The sequence below is a fragment of the Chiloscyllium punctatum genome, chromosome 17 (genome assembly GCF_047496795.1).
Source record: "Chiloscyllium punctatum isolate Juve2018m chromosome 17, sChiPun1.3, whole genome shotgun sequence".
NCBI lineage: Eukaryota > Metazoa > Chordata > Chondrichthyes > Orectolobiformes > Hemiscylliidae > Chiloscyllium > Chiloscyllium punctatum.
The window spans coordinates 47,623,914-47,645,156 of record NC_092755.1 but is presented as its reverse complement, the minus strand read 5'-3'; the positions used below and the strand labels follow the sequence as shown (position 1 = coordinate 47,645,156).

General features: G+C 40.3%; 1 protein-coding gene across 1 annotated transcript in view; it reads right to left on the bottom strand.

Annotated features, from left to right (window-relative positions):
- Positions 1-21,243, bottom strand: part of sfi1 (SFI1 centrin binding protein) — a 138,869-nt gene that overhangs the window by 79,789 nt on the left and 37,837 nt on the right. The window contains exons 12-15 of the mRNA XM_072587076.1: positions 18,713-18,810; positions 15,525-15,591; positions 2,483-2,613; positions 174-255 (exon numbers count right to left, since the gene is read on the bottom strand). Of these exons, the coding sequence (XP_072443177.1) occupies positions 174-255; positions 2,483-2,613; positions 15,525-15,591; positions 18,713-18,810 (378 nt within the window). The remainder of the gene's footprint in view (positions 1-173; positions 256-2,482; positions 2,614-15,524; positions 15,592-18,712; positions 18,811-21,243) is intronic.

Here is a 21,243-nt window from a genome sequence, read left to right as displayed (position 1 = left end):
GGGTCGAGAGACTAAATAGCCTGCTTCTTTTCCTATGTTCCAATAATGGCTCCAGTAGAACAGATCAATTATACCCCCAAACTTTTTAACAACAGAACATTTCCACAAACCATATAGCTTATTTTTGCACCTTCTGTTATGACTAACTGTTGAAAGGATGAAAGTATAGTTACCAATCTTTCTGCCGTTCGATTCTCACGCTGACGATCCAACTTTTCCCACCATGTGTGAAAAGCCAATTTCAGCAACATCTCTCTGTGAGGGTGAATAATGACATATTACAGGGTAGCTTTCAGTCACACCATTCAAAGTACTTGAGTTGCTGGATAATTACCCAGCAGTGTCCTTCCCATGTCATTGTGATGAATTCATTTTACTGAGGTGATTGAGCATTGACGACCCAAACCAAACCAATTGTTTGAACACTGAGATCCTGTCATCCATACAGATCACAGCTGACCTGTAACAACTCCATTTACCCAACTTGGCTCCATAACTTACAAATCCCGATCTAACAAAAACAAGCTATTTCAGTTTTAAATTTTCAACTGATTGCCTACCTTCTTGAACAGACAACCTCAATTATCTGACTGAAACGGGTAGGGAGTATTTTGTTCTGACAACTGATCATTCAGAAAACTGATCTGATCATAAACAAGCCATAATTTACGAGTGCCAGTTATCAAACATGCCTTAGTTATGCGACAATGCACGCTAGAATGCCATTTAACTGATAATTGAAGGCTGAATTGCCTAATGCCGTATTGACGGGACCTTGAGATCTTGTTCGGATAATCCAAAATTTGCATAACTGATGTTCAGATTACAAGGTTGTACTATATTCACATTTCCATCTGCCTTTGTGCACACAAGTGCTTCCTGGATTCACCTTTATCTGATTCGAGCTGTAATGTTCAAGTTAAGCCCTTATTCTGGATTCACTCACCACAGTTAAGATTTTGGCTTCCTGCAAGCTCATAGTTCACTTGGTACCAAGCCTTGCAGTAGCTGAACAAACTGCCTACTACGTACAATGCTAACAGCGTCAGCAGGTACTACAAAGAGAGCTTCAGCCTGCTTACATTGTTATTTATTTCCAGCTGGAGCCAGTGAATCACCATCGGGTGCTTTGATGCTCGGAAAGAGATTGTGATCTGAAATTAATGCACCCAATGTTAAGTCCAGAAATCTCTGAAATATGTAATTTAAAGATGAGGTTCAGTTCAAGTTTCCACTGAGGAGCTTTAGAACTATTTAAGAGATAGAAAACAGAAGGGGAGCAAGGTGGAGAATTAAAATGGCGTGAGACTGTGAGGGCTGACCAAAAATATTCCACAAAGCAAATTCTGGTTTACCCAGTGTAGAGGAAATGGCATTCAAACTAATGAGTACAATATATTAAATTATAAGTACAGGTAAACGTTAATTGCTTTTCACCCAGAAGGTGTGACATTGACAAAGTAGAAGTGAATAAGGCAGATATTGCATGGGAAGATGCACCAGGAAGGAGAAACTCTTGATGGGGTAATTGAGCAAGGGAAAAGGGTACAGTTTCTTTGGAATCCTGTGACTGGTGGTGACATCCATGGCAGAGGATGATTCATTCAATGTAGAATGCAGTGGAAATTCAAGGGATAAAGGAAACCTAATATGGAGGGAGGAGAAGAGGTGAGAGCAGAATTGGGGGAAACGAAAATTATACAATCAAGCTCTCCGCCAACCCCGGTCAGTGGGGCAGACATTCTTCAGCTGAGGAAACTGCAGGGCATACTGAAGCATCAAAATTGCTATTAAAGAAACCTGCAATGGTCCTAGCTGCACTGTTTTTATGGGGTATGCAGAATATTCTTTGTTCCAGTCTTACTCAGATTACTCAATTCTTTTTCCTGGTACACTAATAGCTGTATCATCACCTTTTTCTGCTCTTAATCAGAACTGGAAAACTTTGTCATTTTTGTTCCAACTTCCACCCTTCTGTCAATTCATGCGGTCCTTCTAAGGACAAGTCTTTTCCATTCTTCTATTTCTTTGTTTTCATTTCCGAGGATATACAGGAATGGACACAAAATATTGGGCCTGTCAACAATGTCCAGATCCCACGAAAGTGTGAAAAAAGACCAACATTCACCAAAAGTCAATTCGCACTTTCTTTATCATTCATTTAGGGAATTTGGGGATTGCCGACTGGGTCAACACTTATTGCCCATCCAAGTTTCCCTAGAGAAAGTGGTGGCGAACTTCCTCTTGAACTGCTATCGTTTATCGGTGTTGCTCACCCCCACAATCCAATGATGAATAAGTATCAAGGAATGTCAGGTGAAGAGCTCAGAAAGCGGAGTTGTTATCTCTCTATGGTCAAGTTAGTTGCCAGTTTGCACATATTTAAAAACAGGTATATGGGTGAGAGTGGGGAAATGCATCATAGAATCAGGTGTCTTCAGTAGAGGGATTAAGCAGGGCAAAAGCCACTCTAAACACATACCTGTGAAATTCCCACGCGGTCTCTTTCATCTGATTCAGGCGTTTCTTCTCACTGGCAAATACTTTCCACCTCTTTAGATACAAAGGTAATAAGTTCTGACAGTAATGAGCATGAGCCTTCTTATCCTGAACCTGAAAAAAGCCCAAATTGCATTACATAGAGAAGGAAGATCCAGTCTCTAAGAGGTTCATTTTTGTTTCAACAAATCAGAAACAAGCAAAAATATCTACAATGACAGCTGGGTAAAAATCCTTCAGTCTGTCTATCTGTCCCAATATATAGATTTTCCACCATCCAAAAACACTAATCTTTGGCTAAAAACCAGAAAAAAATCCATAATTTTAGGAATAAAAATCTTACAATTTTTTTCTCTCCCACCCATCAAGGCAATCAAACTAGACTTTGACAAAAATACAAATTGCTGGAAAAGCTCAGCAGGTCTGGCAGCATCTGGGAGAGAAATCAGAGTTAAACACTTCAGGTTGAATGACCATTCCTAAACCTGGAGTTCACTCCAGCCGTGATTGCAGGACATATTTTAAAACGACCTAATGTCCACCGCCACAAAGAAACAGATCCACCTCATTCTTGAAAGAATTCAGTGAATCAGAGTCCACATATGAGGGATGCTTCAGTATTCTCTCAGAGTGGAACTACATCTCAATATGTGGTGGGTAGTGGCAATGTCACTGGACTCATAATATTACATGAATCTTTTGGGGACATGGGTCTAAATCCCACCATGGCAGATGCTGAAAGTCAAATTCAATGAAATCTGGACATAAAATCTAATCTATTGACAACAGAATAACTGCTGTTAATGTCAAAAAATCTGGAATTATACCATCCTTAACTGGTCTGGCCCAGATTTGACTCCAAACCCATAGCAATGTGGTTGACTCCACAGCCTCTGAAATGGCCTTTCAAGCCACTCAGTCATACCAATTGTGAGAAAGTCTCAAAAAAAGAAACTAAACCAGATAGACCACCTAATATCAACATAGACACCAGAAACAATAATAAGACAATAAGACATAGGAGCAGAAATTAGGACATTCAGTCCATTGAGTCTTTTCTGCCATTCAATCATGGCTCATAGGTTTCTCAACCCCATTCTCCTGCTTTCTTCTTGTAACCCTTGATTCCCTTGATACTATCTATCTCAGTCTTAAATTTGCTCAATGACCTGGCCTCCGCAACCTTCTGTGGCAATGAATCCCATAGATTCACCACTCTCTGGCTGAAGAAGTTTCTCTTTATCTCTGTTCGAAAAGGTCTTCCCTTTACTCTCAGGCTGTGCCCTCAGGTCCTAGTCTCTCCTACCAATGGAAACATCTTCCCAACATCCACTCTGTCCAGGCCATTCAGTATTCTGTATGTTTCAGTTAGATCCCTTCTCATCCATCGAGTATAAACCCAGAGTCCTCAAACATTCCTCATATCTTAAGCTTTTCGTTCCTAGGACCATCTCATGAACCTCCTCTGAACATGCTCCAGGGCCAACACACCCTTCCTGAGATATGGGGCCCAAAGCTGTGCACAATATTCCAAATGTGGACCAGAGCCTTATAGAGCCTCAGAAGTACATCCCTGCTTTTATATTCAAGTCCTCTCAAAATAAATGCCATCATTGCATTTGCCTTCCTAACTACTGGCTCAACCTGCAAGTTTCCCTTGAGAGAATATTAGGCTACAACTCCCAAGTCTCTTTGCACTTCAGACTTCTGAATTTTCTCATTTAGAAAATAGTTCAAGTCTTTATTCTTTCTACCAAAGTGCATGACCTCACACTTTCCCACATTGTACTTGATCTGCCATTTCTTTGCCCACTCTCCTTACCTGTCCAAATCCTTCTGCAGCCTCCCTGCATCCTCAATGTTACCTGTCCCTCCACCGATCTTTTGTATCATCTGCAAACTCAGCCAGAATGCCCTCAGTTCCTTCATCTGGATCGTTAATGTATAAAGTGAAAAACTGTGGTCCCAACACTGAGCCTTGCAAACACCACTCATCCTTAGAAGAACCCTTTTATCCCTACTCTCGGCTTTCTGCCTGACAACCAAGCTTCCATCCATGCTAGCAGCTTGCCTTTCACATCATGGGTGCTTATCTTACTCAGCAGCCTCCTGTGTGGCACCTTGTTAAAGGCCTTCTTGAAGTCCAGGTACATAACATCCATTGGCTCTCCTTGGTCTAACCTGCTAATGGTAAACACAGTCATGGTGACCCTGCAAAGTCCTCCTTATCAACATCTAGAGGCTGGTCGCAAAATTGGGACAGCTGTCTCACAAACTAGACAAGAACACCCTGACACAGTCACACCCACATCACAGTACAATCCCTGGGCATGTCCTGCCTCAACAGCAGAGATATGCAGTCGGGAATGAGTTGCCTGGGACTCCTCAATATTGACATTTGGCATCTGGTCAATCGTGCATGGAAATCTCCTGTTGACTACCACTTACTCCACCATCTCAACTATTAAATCAATACTCATTTTGTTGAATACCACTTGGACGAAGACTGAAGGTGGCAAGGGCAGAGAATATTCACTGCAAAGGGGATTTTAATGCCTATCTTAAAGAGTGCTTGAACCAAGGAAATATCTGCTTAGCTCATCAATCTAATTTTTGCAAATGCACCCATCCATTACTGAATTAGTAGGAATCATAATTATAATTATAATTATAAAGACAGAAGTCCTGTTTTAACATTAAGGATATCTTCCAGCCTACTATGCATTACGACCACCATACTATAAATGGGACAGACATCAAACACATCCAGCAACTCAAAACTGGACTCATGAGATGCTGTTAGCCATCACAAGTAGCAGAATTATATTCAACTACCATCAAGCCAGGTGATCAAGCTTGGATCAAATAAGAGTACAGGAGGGCACACCAGGAGTAACATCAGGCTCACCTAAAAATGAACTGTGTAGCTGCAAAACAGAGCTAATTGAATACCAAACAGTGGAAGCAGTATGCAAAGGACAGAGATCTACAATCCTAGAACCAACAAATCTGTATAAATTATACAATCCCGTCACGTACAGTTGTGAATAATGATGGTCAATTAAAGTAAGAGGAATTGGGAGATTTCGCAAATATCCAATCCTCAAACTCAAAAGGGAAGGTTGAATAATTTACAAAAATCTTCAACCAGAAATGTTGAGAGGATAATCTTGACATCCTCTTGAGGCTCCCAGCATCTCAGTTGCCAATCTTCAACAATTCCATTCACCCCATTTGATACCAAGAAATGGCCAGATACAATGAATACTGCAGTGGTTATGACAACATTCTGGTAATAACAGTAAACATGTGCTCAAGACCTAGCCATGTCCTTTGCTATGCTGTTTCAGCAGAGCAACAAGACTAGTATTTACCCAACAGTGTTGAGGGGTGAAGGGCCTGCACTGTGCTGTGGTGTTTTATGTTCTAATGTGGAAATTTCCTATTTATGTTCAGTGCAGGAAAGATTGGACAAATCCAACCCCAGCAATTACATTCCATCAGTCAATTCTCCATAACTCAAGAAGTGACAAAAAAAGGTCATCAACAGTGCCAACAAGCAACAAGCAACATCCAAAGGAATAATTTGCTCAATTTGGTTTCTGCCAGGGCCAGTTTCTGATGTCATTACAGCATCAAAAAGTCTGAGCAAAGCTGGAGTCAATGTGAACCAGGGGAAAAGCTCTCCATTGGTTGTAATCATATCTAGCACAAAAGTAAGACGGTTATAGCTGCTGGAGGTCAATTATTTTTGCAGGCATTCCTCAGGGTAGTGTCCCATGCCCAATAATCTTCAGTTGTTTTGTTAATTATCTTCACTCAATCATGAAGTCAAAAGTAGGGATAATCATTCATGATTTCTCAGATACTCATGTGCAGCAAGAGCTGAGCAACCTGGCCGGGTAAGAGACAAGTAACAATTTACCCACACAAAAACACAAGGAAAGACCATCTCCAACAAATGATAATCTAAACATTGCCTTTTGATGTTCAATGGCATTACCATCACTGAATCCCACAGTCAACATCCTCAGGGTTACTACTGGCCAGAAATTGAAATGGACCAGAGACAACAACAGGTCAGAGGCACAGAGCCATCTTCTCCAGAGCAATGAAGATGGCAATAAATATTGACCTAGCCAGCAAGATCTACACCCCATGAATGAATAGTGTTGCAAAGTTAGGTAGAGTATTTGTAGATTGGAAGGCAGGATGTCAGAATTTGACACTTGTAAAATGATAAGGGGGTGGGGGAAGAGTACATGGTCCATTTAAAAGATTCTGTGGGTTTTTTCCATTGCTTAGAAATTTAAAAATTAGCTTCTGTGGACAGCAGCTTGCCAGCTGGCAGGTGCTCCAATTGAAATACTTGTTTCAAAAAGCTATACTGTTAGCAGGCAAAGCAGTATTTTTATCAAGACAACAGATTTTTAAATTCAGCCAATTAATTTAAAACAGGCACTTGGAGACTAAGGATCAATTAAATTTGAACCTGATGGTTTTGACAACCTAGAACCAATCTTATTGTAAGAAATTAATAGGTCATCAAGGGCATTTGAAAATTAGCAGAAAACTTGCCATCTGGAGAGATTAGCTCTCTCAGCTCTCCAAGTAACCATCGTCTGACTAAAGGCACTTTTAGCTAATACTCCTGACAAAAGAATTTGATAGAGAGAGGTATTTCTGATGCAAGAATTTGAAGGAGTAGGCATTCCTGAAAGAAGATCAATAGAGAAGGTGTGGAGCATTCCAGAAGGCAAATCCTGGCGGTAACTGCTGAAGACTAAATTCTATTGTTTTGTTATGTAAGTGGGATGTGTATTTATTGGAACTGTTTACCATTAGAATTTCATTTTATTCGGGAATAGTTAGTAGCTAGAGGAGAATTATTCAGTTTGTCAGTGGTTCTGTTAATTTCTTTAATGTTGGAGTTAGATAAATAAATTGTCACTTGTTGATTATAGATTGAGTGAAAGGATTTAATTTCATTTAACCACTCCTTTATAACAGATTGGGGGTGAGAGATAGGTTATACCACTTTTCACACTTCCTTTAACAGATTATGAGGCAAGGCAAGCCTCTCTGGGTGTTTCAGTTTTAGTTATTTGGGAGGGGGGGGAGTGGGGGAGGGGGTCAACCTCCACTTCATAACAACAGAAAAATATCTGGCTTTACACAAAATTTAAATTTCTAATCCTCCAATGCCTATTTATCCGGAACTGACTGTCAACTAGAACCCAAGCTATTCCATTTATTATCTTCAAAGCTCGATCCAGATCACCCTTAAATCTAGACTTCGCTCAAATATAGAATCCAAATTCTTTAAGTCTATCCTTCTAGCTGAGGATTCATTCCTGGTTTTGAGAATGTCTTAAACCTATCATAGGTGAAAAGAAATATTAAGCTGTTTTAGCACCCTCAAAGTTGTCAAAGTCAGACAAACCTCGGGAAGTTAGCCTGTTTTGGGAGAGATGGAGAGAATCATATCTGGTCAACGTGAATAAAGTCACCAAAAGGAAAAGCTTGTAACCTCTTCAGTTGAACAAAAAATTTTAATGTAAAGATAGGAGTGGCACTTCACTAGTGTTCAGTATCTGTAAAGGATATTGCAAGGGTTAAAAGAGTTAAGACTTGCTTTTTGCTGTTTATGATAAGACCCTTAAAAATTGTTTTCACAGAGTTTCACAGAGTCCCTACAATGTGGAAATAGGCCCTTCCCAACAGGTCCATACCGACTGTCTGAAGAATAACCCACCCAGACCCATTCCCCTACCCAATATTTACCCCTGATTAATGCACCTAACTTCCCTGAACACTATGGCCAATTTAGCATGGCCAATTCACCAAACTTGCACATCTTTGGATTGTGGGAGGAAACTGGAGCACCCAGAGGAAACCCACGCAGACATGGGAAGGATGTGCAAACTCCACACAGACCGTTACCCAAGACTGGAAATGAATCTGTGTCCCTTGCGCTGTGAGGCAGTAGTGCTAACCACTGAGCTACCATGCTGCGTGCATATTTGTCATTTATATATTTGTGTATGGCTTTTTTTCTTTTGTGTAAAAATTTCTTTTTTTTTGTGAAGGAGGCATTGACAGCATCATGTGAACATGTTCACTAAATGACCACCACAGTAACCAAATTGTAAAACATAAAACTTATGGTCTCTCAAGCCAGATTTAACTTTGGGTTCTGACTTATCTCTTATTACTATCAACTGGGATGGTACCAAAACTAACAACAAATTCTGCCATGTGCTGTTAAACGTGTACGTAAAAAGCTGATGGCATAATTCCCTGTTCCTGCACTGTCAGCAATCCTGCAGATGGCAATTTTTTTAGAAATCACTAACCTATTAAGATTTTCCGCACTTACGATGTAAGATCAGAATTAAAACACCGATGAAAAAGTCATTCATTGATAATGAAATGTAACTGGGTTTATAACTAAGCCATAACTATGAGTGAACAATTTTTCCAGCCTTGAAAACCTATATGTGTTTAATGCAAATTATTTTTATGATTTAATAAACTCTAATGTATACATCCTAGCCTTCCTTTTAGCCTCTGAAATTTATGTTAAAAATTAGGTAAGTTGTTAGATAATCATTTACTCCCTGGTTAGCTGCAAAAATGCTTGAATTTGATTGGCTGTGTACCCTGTTCAATGATATCATGGATGGCTGGAGATTTTTTTGGAGTGGATATCAGATTGAAAGTTAATATTCAGGAAGTGTGAAATTCATACCAGAAAGATTGCTACATAGTGTTCTTCAAAATCAGTGACAGTAGCACTCTTGACGACAAATTCAGAGCTATTACCATCGCTATCAGTATTTTCCATCAGTAACCAGCTGGTTTAAGTAAATTCTGCAGCAAATATAATGAATATAGTTAAAATGGTGTAAACTTTGGTGAAGGATAAATACCATGAAAATACAGGCTCTCAAGTTAATAAAACCGATATCCCTGGCTGCAATGTCTTTCCACCCCATGAATATAGATGAGAAGCAGTCTTTTAAGACCTCATCCATGACTACTGGCTCCACACACAGGTTGCCCCTTGCTCTCTTTTATGAATTTATAGACATCTACTGCCCCTTTAAGGGAGTTGAAATTTCTGGCTGGCACAGAGTGTGCTGAAAGATTTAAAAGTGTAAGATTTGGTTGACACAAATAGCTGGAGCTATGTTGCCATGGTACAAAACAAATTCAAATTCGGCAAATCGGTTTAAATTGTGCGATACGAAAATCCAATTGAATTTAAATTTACTGTTTGGGATGACATCAACCCAATGAAATGATCCAATGTTTTGGGGTATAAAATCGGACATTTTGAACAGTTAGAAGGAGAATAGTAAAGAGCTGCCAAGCACCAACATAACAGCCAGCAGAATAGCTCTCTGAAAGGTACCTGTCCATAAGAAATTTGTGCAGCAGAACCCAAAGCCAATCGAGAGAAATCTATCGAGAAAGTTTGACATCCGAATATGACAACTGGGTTTGAAAGTGATTTGCCATAAATTTCAGAGGGAATTTATCAGACCAGTATTGTGGAGTGGGAGGTAAAAATAGGCTTAAGAGAAATGAGTTGTAAATAGTTGTTGTTTAATGTTCTCTTTTGGACTTAAAGAATAAAATTGTTAATTTTTTTCTTTAAATAGTAAGATCTGGGATAGTTCTTTGCCTCTCGAAATTTAACAGATTACAGCATGAGACGAGCTTTACTGAATATCTGGTTTAAATTAGGAGGGTTTACCCCATGTCGTAACAGTAATAGGTCCCACACTTTCCCTAGTAAACCTCTTACTCTTAACATACTTATAACATATGATATTGGATATAGTGTTTAATAAGTAAAAGCTTTGTTTAATCAAACACAAAAAGAGCATTTACTGAAATTTCAAAAATATATTTTTGACCTCATTTAAAATGTTACCTGCTCCATTTCCCAAAGGAAACATTAACCTCAGTGACTTTTAAGATTTGAGCAAAATAAGATACAACAGAACCTCTATTATCCGAACGAGATGGGCGGGCAGTATTTCGCTCGGATAATTGATTATTTGGTTAATCAATTAAATGCCTTTCCTCTGGGGCTCAGAGTTTTTGAAGTCTGCTCCTCATTCAGGAGACTGTAGCAGCACACAGCGCGCGAGGCCCCACCCCCAAACCCCATCCAACACCACCCCCCTGCCCCACCATCCCCAAACCCATCCAATCCCACCTCTACCCCCAACCCCTGCCCGCCCCCTGCCTTCCAACCCCGTCCAACCCCACCCCTGCCCCCAATCCTGTCCAACTCCACCCGCCAATCCCTCCCCCACCCCATGCACCCCAACCCCATCCAACACCACCCCTGTCCCCAAACTTTTCCAACATCGCCCCTGCCCCCCATCCCGTCCAACACTGCCTCCCCGCCCAACACCACCACCCGCCTGCCCTGCCCCCTGCCCCCCAACCCCGTCCAACCCCCCTGCCCCCAACCCCATCCAACACCACCACCACGCATCTCTGCCCCCTTGCCGGGCAGCCAGACTGGACACCAACAAAAACACAGCTTGCGCGCGCACGCACACACACACACGCACACAATTTTTTAAGGCAACGTTTTGACAGGTTCCACATTTGCCCTGTACAAGATAGTGTTGGAGAGATCATCTGGGGAAGGAGGGGTTTAGGGTACACCCCTCTTTAGAAAGTGTGTGGAGAGAAAAAGGACGGGAGGTCAGTCATTTGGAGACAATGCCTGTTTAATCACTGTAAACTAAAGACACGATCACTGTTGGAAACATGTCTTTGATGTAATGTTCCTGTCGGGACATCGAGATCGCCTTCAGATAATCCGATTTTCGGATCAGTGGTATTCGGATAATCGAGGTTCCTCTGTATATGGAAGTTTGTGGATGCCTCTTAGTACGTCAGAAGGGGGCAATCCAATCGTGGGATTCAAATAACTTCGCAAGCCTGAACAACTGGTTACTGGCTCAAATTCACAGCTTAAAATATCCTACTGTTCAGTTATGATTCTACTGTTTTTGTCATAAGAGCTAATTATGGATGAATTAAGTAATATTTCTCCAGGGAACAGTGTGCCTGGTAGCTATTACCAGGTATGACTAAGTGTGATAGTTTGGCTATTGTTAGCACTCTCATTTCTTGGATGTGGGTTTGCTCACTGAGCTAGAAGGTTCATTTTCAGACGTTTCGTTACCTTACTCAGTAACATCATCAGTGAGCCTCCAGATGAAGCACTGGTGGTGCAGCCTGCTTTCTATTTATATGTTTGGGTTTCCTTGGGTTGGTGATGTCATTTCCTGTGGTGATGTAATTTCCTGTGGTGATATAATTTCCTGTTCTTTTTCTCAGAAAGTAGTAAATGGGATCCAAGTCAATGTGTTTATTGATAGAGTTCCGGTTGGAGTGCCATGCTTCTCGAAATTCTCATGCATATCTCATTTCTGATCTGAAGACATTGGATTTAAGGACCAAAGCAGAACTTGAGGCATATTACAAAATTATGCTCTAACATACAGCAAGAGAATGATGCAATTCCAGAATTGCATTTCTTCAGCAGAGGCATAAACAAGGCTCCAGTTGTTTACTTGCATCGTTCAGGCAGATTTAAAAGATCTCTTGGCACTTTTCAAAACAGATCAAAGTCTACTACTGCTACCTTGGACAAAATCATTCGCTTCTACTCACATCTACCAATGGATGAATTAGATATTCATCATGTGGAGATGCCAGTGTTGGACTGGGGTGGACACAGTTAAAAATCACACAAAAAGTCTATGGGCTGAGTTTGCATTTGCAGAATTGTATTTGCAGATACATTCTATTTTAATCAAAAATTTTGTGCCTACACAATCTGTGGACAGTCAATTCATGGGATATTTTATAAATCCTACTTTGGAAATAAATCAAGATTGGCATACTCACACTTTTAATGCATTGTCTCAGCTGAGATGTCATTTTTTATAAAAAGCCTTAAATTATCTCGGGAATGTGACTCGAAAGAAACTCTGGGATTCACACATTAATTAATTGAATTAATTCTAAAAGTTGAAGGACTTAACAGCAATCTAGGTTTGTTCAATATATTCCTGATGAAGGGCTTATGCCCGAAATGTCAATTCTCCTGCTCCTCGGATGCTGCCTGACCTGCTGTGCTTTTTCAACACCACTCTCTCGACTCTGATGTCCAGCATCTGCAGTCCTCATTTTCTCCTTGTTCAATATATCGCATCAGTTGTATGACACTATGATCTTTTGCTATAAATTCTGTGTCCTATGATCCTGCTCCACTAGTTAGGGTGAAGGAGCAGTGCTCTGAAAACTTGTATTTCCAAATAAACCTGTATGTTGCGTGATTTTTTTAAACTTTGGATATTCATCTCATTTATATTTGTATGATTTTGTGTACAAACTGGCTGCCAACATTTATCATCAGTTAACTCATTAGGGTTGAATTATTCTGTGTTTTACATTGATGGATCACAATCATAATAAGAAAGGTCTTGGAATGTATAACCATATGAATGAAGTAGAATTGTTAGGACGACAGTACGGTTACATCTTGAGTAATGTTACAGTTTTTTGGGTGCGAATATCGAAGGCATGTTTAGTAAGTTTGCGAATGACACTAAAATTGTTCGTGTAGTAGACAGTGAAGGTTTTCTAAGATTACAAAGGATCTTGATCAAATAGGTCAATGGGTTGAAAAATGGCAGATGGAGCTCAATCTGGATAAATGTGAGGTATTGCATTTAGGTACAACAAACAAAGGTAAGGCTTATACAATGAATGGTAGGGCCTTGGATGGTGTTGTAGAATAGAGGGACCGAGGGGTGCAGGTACGTAATTCTTTGAAAGTTTGTGTCATATATAAACAGGGTGTTAAAAAGGCTTTTGGCACACTTGCCTTCATTGCTCAGTCCTTTGAGTATGAGAGTTGGGAAGTCATATTGAGGTTGTACGGGATATTAGACAATAGACAATAGGTGCAGGAGTAGGCCATTCTGCCCTTCGAGCCAGCACCACCATTCATTATGATCATGGCTGATCATCCTCAATCAGTATCCTGTTCTTGCCTTATCCCCATAACCCTTGATTCCACTATCTTGGTGAGGCCTCTTCTGGAATACTGTGTCCAGTTCTGGTCGCTCAGTTGTAGAAAGAATATTATTGAGCTGGAAAGGGTTCGGAAGAGATTTACCAGGATCTTACTGGGTATGCAAAGTTTGAGTTATAAAGCAAGGCTGGATAGACTGGGACCTTTTCCACTGGAGTGAAGGAGGTTGACAGGCGACCTGATAGAAGTTTATAAAATAATGAGAGGTATAGATAGAGTTAATGGTAGCTGTCATTTCCCTAGGATTGGGGATTTTGAGATGAGGGGGCACATATTTAAAGTGAGTTGAGAGAGATTTTAAAAAGACATGAGGGGCAAATTATTTACACAGAGGGTGATTCACATGAGGAATGAGCTTCCTGAGGAAGTGGTGGATACAATTGCAACGTTTAAAAAAACATTTGGATAAGTAGATGAATAGGAAAGGTTTGGAGGGTTATGGACCAGAAGCAGGCAGATGGGACTAGTTTAGTTTGGCATGGACTGGTTGGACTTAAGGGTCTGTTTCCACGCTACAAGGCTGTATGAATGCATAAGTGAAGGATGGTTTTTAAAATACACTTGTCTACAGGGATCATTTCACTAACTATGGTATTAAAATATCTTTTTTCAAAGTATGTTCAAAGTAGAATCAACTAAAAGCTCCTCACTTTCACTAATGCCAATTATTAAACCACAGTAAAACAACTCAGAACAGTTCAGGTTGTCTATTTAACAACTTAATCAGACAATTAGAGCCCTCAGAAGTAATTTAATAAATCAGCATTACACAGCGGATCACAATATAATTTAGTTGCAAGGTTCAGCAGGGATTTTGTTACCAGCTGAGAATTAATTGTTCTTCACAACAGTTCCAAGCTACATTCCATATTGTCCAACTGCACTCATGAACATGGAATACAGCCCCACATTGAAACGTTCTTCAAGTGAGAGATGTTATGGCTGAGCTAGTTATCCAAATGGGGATATGGATCAAATCCTGCCACAATAATTAAATTTAAATTCAATTACTAACATCTGGAATTGAATGCTAGTTTCAGCAATGATTACCACGAACTCATGCTCTTCAGAGCAGGTTAAGTGCCATCCTTATCTGGCCTTGTCCTATGTGACTTCAGACCTGCAGCAATTTGGTTAACACTTAATTGTTCTCTGAAATGACCTAAAAAAATCCAACAGCTCCAGAGCAGTTAGGCATGATCAACAAATACTGGCCTGGCCAGCAAAATCCAGTGGAAGAATTTGAAATGAAATGAAATGAATAATCCTCTGAAAGATGAATCCAGTTGGTCCCATACTTGTTACTATTTTCACTCCCGTGACACTGCAGGTCCATGGGGTTGGGCAAAGGTGTGGACCTCAGCTCAAGAGAATCATGCTTGAGAAATCTGGCAACAACAGGCCTGAGGTGAGTTCCAAACACAAAGGAAGGCACAGGACTTCTGGGTGGCGCTGTGAATCTCTTACTGAAGGAAACCCAACCAAAAGGGTATTGAGAAAGTTTAGCTCAGGGATTCAGTAATGACACAGGCCTCCATCATCTGAAGGAGACAGCAAACAGGCAACTAAGTGTATGGAGGAGTAGCCCAAAACCCAGGGAGACTGGTGAAGGGTGGAAATAGGCTGATGCTGAGCAAGACTGTTTTCTTGAATTGCTTTAAATTGTTTTTAACTGTCATTTCAAAACAAATGAAATGCTTATGTTTTTGCTGCAAAGCATATTTCAACTGTGACATGTTAACAGAGGCTGAAAATTAATAATTTGAGATTCTTTAAATGAAAGCAACTGAGTCAATCTGGGTTCTACTGATCTACCTGTTAAACCACTGGAATTACTATATAGAACTACTTCAATTCTCTTGTTCAGGATCATGTTCTTATTCCTCACCTGATACCACTTTTCCTCTTGAATGCCTTTTATCCAACAATGGAAAGATTTCCTCAGCAATACCTCCCTGGAAAAGAAAGATGCAGTTTCAGAAAAGTTAGTGACATGAAATAGAGTTGTAGGATTCCAGGCATTTTAGTGTCAATAAAGTATAATTAACTCAAGTGATAATTGCTTCTAATACTTGCTTACTTTCAGTGAAAAAAGAAAATTAGTCCTAGATCTTTCCATTGACCAACTGCATTGCAATTTGAAGCAACTTTGTACATTGCACAAGGACCCACAGTATAAAGGACAGTACAGCACAGGGACAGGCACTTTGGCCCTTCATGCCTGTGATGCCACACTTTGCCCTTCCATACTAAAACCGTCTTCACTTACAGATAACCTGAATGTTTCCTGGTATTCCCTTCCTATTTAGGTGTTTGTTCAAGTGCTTCTTGAGAGTTGCTACTGTGTCTGCTTCCACCACCTCCACTAGCAGCGCATTCCAGGCACTTTTGTGCAAAACACTTACCTTGCACATCTCTTTTAAACATCCCCCCCCCCCCACCCCCTCACCTCACACCTTGAACCTGTGTCCCATAGTAATTGACCCCCTCCACCCTGGGAAAAAGCCTCATACTTTCCGTTCTGTCCATGCCATTCACAATCTTATTAACTTCTATCAGGTCGCTCCTCATCCTCCTGTGCTTCAGTGAAAACAACCCCAGTCTATGCAACCTTTCTTCATAGCTAAATTCCCCCATACCAGGAAACATTCAGGTTATCCTTTTCTGTACCCTCTCCAAAGCATCCAGATGCTCCTGGTAGTGTGGTGACCAGAACTGTATGCAATGTACCAAGTGTGGCCTAATTAAAGTTCCACAAAGCTGCAGTGTAACTTGTCTATTCTTAAAAATGCCCCCTTTCAATGAAGTCAAGCATGCCATAGGTATTTTTACTACCTTATCTACCTGCACTTCCATCTTCAGTGATCTGTGGACATGCACACACATATCTCTCTGCATACTTTGAAGGGTCCTGCCATTCATTACATAATTTTCATGTGCACTTGACCCTCCAAAATGCATAATCTCAGACTTGTCCCGATTAAACTGTCCATGTGTCATTTGCCTGCCCCTGCCTCCACCTGACCTATATCCTCCGCATTATCCGCAACTCCACCAATCTTTGCATCGTCCTCAAACCTACTAATTAGACCAGCTACGTTTTCCTCCAAGTCATTTATATAGATCTAAAAGAGTAGAGATCCCAGCACTGATTCCTGTGGAACACCACGAGTCACAGCCCTCCATTCCAAAAAGCATCCTTCCGCCCCCTACCCTCTTTCTCCTGTGACTAAGTCAGTTCAGTATCCACCTTGCCAGCTCACCCCAATTACATGTGACTTCACCTTTTGTGCCAGTCTGCCATGAGGTACCTTGTTAAAGGCTTTACTGAAGTCCACATAGACAACATCAACCACTTTTCCCTCATCAATCATCTTCATCACCTCCTCAAAAAACTCAATCAAGTTAGTGAGGAACAACCTCCCCCTCACAAAACCATGCTGTTTATCGCTCATCAGTCAAGCGATAAAGTATCTACAATGGCTGAGGGGTGAATGGGTCAGCAGCAGCAAAAGCAATCTCTCTCTCAGACAGGTCAGATGCAATCAGTGCCTGGCCAGAAAGAAATCTGAGAACATACAAAATTTGACAAACAGCTAACAAAATTTCATGGTCCAAAAATAAAAGCAAAATACTACAGGTGTTGGAAATCTGAAACAAAAATAATGAATGCTGGAGAAACTCAGCAAGTCTGGCACCACCTGCTTGATCGATTGAATAAGTTTTCTGCATTTATAAACAGTCCAGCAAGCTGTTCTAACATGTATGTACTGTCATGTTCGTCTGAATACAAAGACTCCCAGTTCAACATGCACTATCCTGGAAAAGGTAAAATGCCAGATTACAAATACAGATGAGTTTTGGAAATAAAAATGGTACATTTCTGAAATCTTTTGGCAAACATAATCAGTCCAGGAGATCTTTGTGGCCACCCAAAACATTAACTCGGATTTCTCTCCACAGATGCTACCAGACCTGCTGAGCTTTTCCAGCATTTTCTAATTTCATCTCTATTTTTACTTTTGTCTCTGATTTATAGTATCTGTAATTCTTTCAACTTTTAAACACTGAAAATAATCAGTTAGAGAGTCATATAGGACAGAAATAGATCCTGCAGTCCAACTATCCACACCAACAATGTTCCCAGCTTAAACTTAGTTCCACTTGCTTGCATTTGACCCATAGCCTTTCAAACCTTTCCTAATCATGTATTTATCCAAATAGCTTTAAAACTTTGTAACTGCACCTGCATCCACCACTTCCTCTGGCAGTTCATTCCACACATGAACTACTACTCCCTGTGTAAAAAGGTTGCCCCTCATGTCCTTTTCAAAACTTTCTCCTCTCACCTTAACATTTTTCCACCTAGTTTTGAACTCCCTCACTCTAGGGAAAAGACCCTTGCTATAGATATGCAGAAAGAAACAGAATTCATATTTCAGGTCACTGACTTGAAATATCAACACTGTTTGACTCTCCATGTTACGCGACCTGCCAAGCATTTCCAGAATTTGTTTTTATTTCACGTCTCTTTGTACAGGAACAAAACCAGCTCACAAACTAACAACTTATTTCAGACATTATGGCTGACTCAACATTGAGGTCAGGCACCTTCAGTTACTGTTGCCATCAGATGGTTGGCCTAAACCTTCAGGTTGTGGCACCTTCAGAAGCCTGAGGACCACCCTCATAACATCTTCCAGATGCTGTCAAATTAGCTGTGATCAGATATCAAACTAATTATCTAACTATGCAATGATGTGTTTTTATGCAGTAGCACTCTGTATCTGAACAGATAGGAGTCATCAGAAAGACATTCAGGTTCAAGCGTCTGACACTCAAAAGTCTGACCAAACAGTTTTGTGGTACTTGATCACAGGAACTGACAAAAGATTTCTGAATCAAAAGTCTACACAATATTAGAAGCAGATTTGGGAGATTCAAAACAAGGTACTCGCAGAGTAAGTAGGAACAGATCAGCCTTAGAACATTCAAGATATTATCACTTTTCCATGATGTCTGATAATTGAGAGTCAGGAAACTAAACAGTTAACCTTCCTCAAAGTACAGGAATACCTGAAATGGTTTTGGGCTTGTCCTGTCAATGCTCGAAGTTCAAGCTCCTCTTGCTGATCCAGACGTAATTTCCACTGATTCCAGCACCTTCGCAGCATCTGTCAGAACAAAAGTAATTAAGACACCAGAAATGCAGGCTCAGGTCCCAGTATTTATAGAACTGCGTAGTTAAATGAGCCCAGGTGAAGTGATGGGGGATTTTGTCAGAAATACATTCATCAGCCAATTTAATGTAGGTTCATGAGTGCACTTTCCATTGTTTTCCCACCTGCGGGTTATGCACATTTACACTGAAGAAACTCACTTTATTTGAAAGTGGGGGGGGGGGGGGGAGCGTGTATTAATAGATTGAATTTCATGAATTCAAAGGAGCTTGTGCAATTATGCTTCTTTCTTGAAACAGGCTGTCATGAAAACCAAACCATTAAAATCACTGGAGGTCAAGGAACATCTTATATTTAAACCTGAATTCAGACAAACTAAAATCTGGTTTTAGTCCAGGCCTCAAACGTCTAAGCAAACATGATTCCTAAATTGTAACAGCTTCAGCTCTAGTAAATGCAATTCACAGAGTCATAGCACCAAACAGCATAGATCGCAGCAGATTCACTAGGTTGATTCCAGAGGTGAGAGGGTTGGCTTATGAAGACGGATTGAGTGGACTGAGACTATACTCATTGGAATTTAGAAGAATGAGAATTATGCTAACGTATAAAAATGGGTAGGGAACAGACAAGATAGAAGCAGGGGGGCTGTTTCCACTGGCGAGTGAAACTAGAACTGGGGAGCATAGCCACAAAATAAGTGGGAGCAGATTTAAGACTGAGTTGAGGAGGAATTTCTTCACCCAAAGGGTTACGAATCTGTGGAATTCCCTGTCCAGTGAAGCAGCAGAGGTTACCTCATTGAATGTTTTTAAGGCAAAGATAGATTTTGAAACACTGAGGGAATTAAGGGTTATGGCGAGTGGTCAGATAAGTGGAGTGGGTCCATGAAAAGGTCAGCAGTGATCTTATTGAATGGTGGAGCAGGCTCAACAGGTCAGATGGCCTACTCCTGCTCTTATTTCTTATGTTCTTATGTTTGTCAGCAATCATGCTCACTCCACCTCTCTGGAAGATAATGCAATTCATTCCACTCCCCTTTCTTTCCCCACTGTCCTGCAAAGTTTTTGCTTCAGGTGACAATCTAATTTATTTTTTCAAGTTATTCAAGGATCCCCTGTAACATCTATTCCAGACCAAAAACAAATCAAAATATAAAAAATTCTCCTCTCCCTCCCTTGGATTCTTTGCCAATTATCTTAAATCGGTGTCTTGTTATGGAATTTAATCAATCAGTTTCTTCTTCAAGATCTTGCATAATTTCAAACGCCAATTGAGTGATAAAGAAACGGGAGTTCGAAAAAACACACTGAGCAACATTTGAAATTCTTGTTCCTTAAATCAGAGATTTCTGCTTCAGTAACAAGAGGAAACAAGTTTTGAATCACAGGCAGCAAAAAAAGTTGTCCTTCAAAGTTTTGAATGAAAAATAACTTATGAGAAATGTACAGTTTACTGCAAAAGGAAATGATTCATATTTCTTGAAATTGTACAAGACAATAAAGATTACTCTGACTGTAATTTTATCTGCCAAGAAAAGATGATCATTCAGCAACTTCACGATAGTTCCTACATTAAGTATTTGTGGAGACAATGGGTCTCTGAAGATCTGATCTCATTAATCTGTGTAGCTAAAAGGAGACATCACAACTGACAGCACAAGCTTGGAAATTATCCAGAATGTGCTCCATAATGCCTGGGAGAAAAGGTCCTCATCTGTCACTTATGCAGAAAGTTTGTCTTCTGCTGTGAATTAACAATTTGCGCCACCTTAATCCAGCATCTGATTCTTAAGATTTTTAAAAACACCATTTGTTATATAAGTAATATTGCCTATGTGGTCACCAACACAAAGTGACATATCACTTAGATTTTCTTACAAAGCTGTTCATCACTGTCACAGTTTAACTGTATATTTCAGCCACAACTGGAAAAGAGGCTGCAAAACCTCACACTGATTTCCCCCAAGCATGGACAATGCATTGAAGGAAAGATAGTTGGAATTAGTATACTGAGCAATGCCAGGGGAGCTCAACTCACTAAGATGGGACAGTTACTGTTGCACTGTATTCCAATACCCTGAAATAATGTTGTGAAACTTGCAATGGTACAGAGCACATTGTTCTCTAAAGTGCTCTCCAATGCCTCCTGCAAAAAAAACTTACTTTTGCTCAAATATACATCTAAAATCACTGTGGCCCTCAGTCAAGTTGTTATTCCTCACTCGTTCCAGCAGCTGTCAGTGAACAATTGGACTGTGAAAGACACCTCATCATGCCAGCTTCTGGTTCAGTATTGTGCATTTACTCTGGAGCAGAGGTCATCAAATCACAATCAGGAATGGGAACTAACTAACCAATCATATCCATCTTCTCAATTAATCTTCAATTCTTCACCTTGTCTAAGGTGGGATCAGTTAACCTCAAG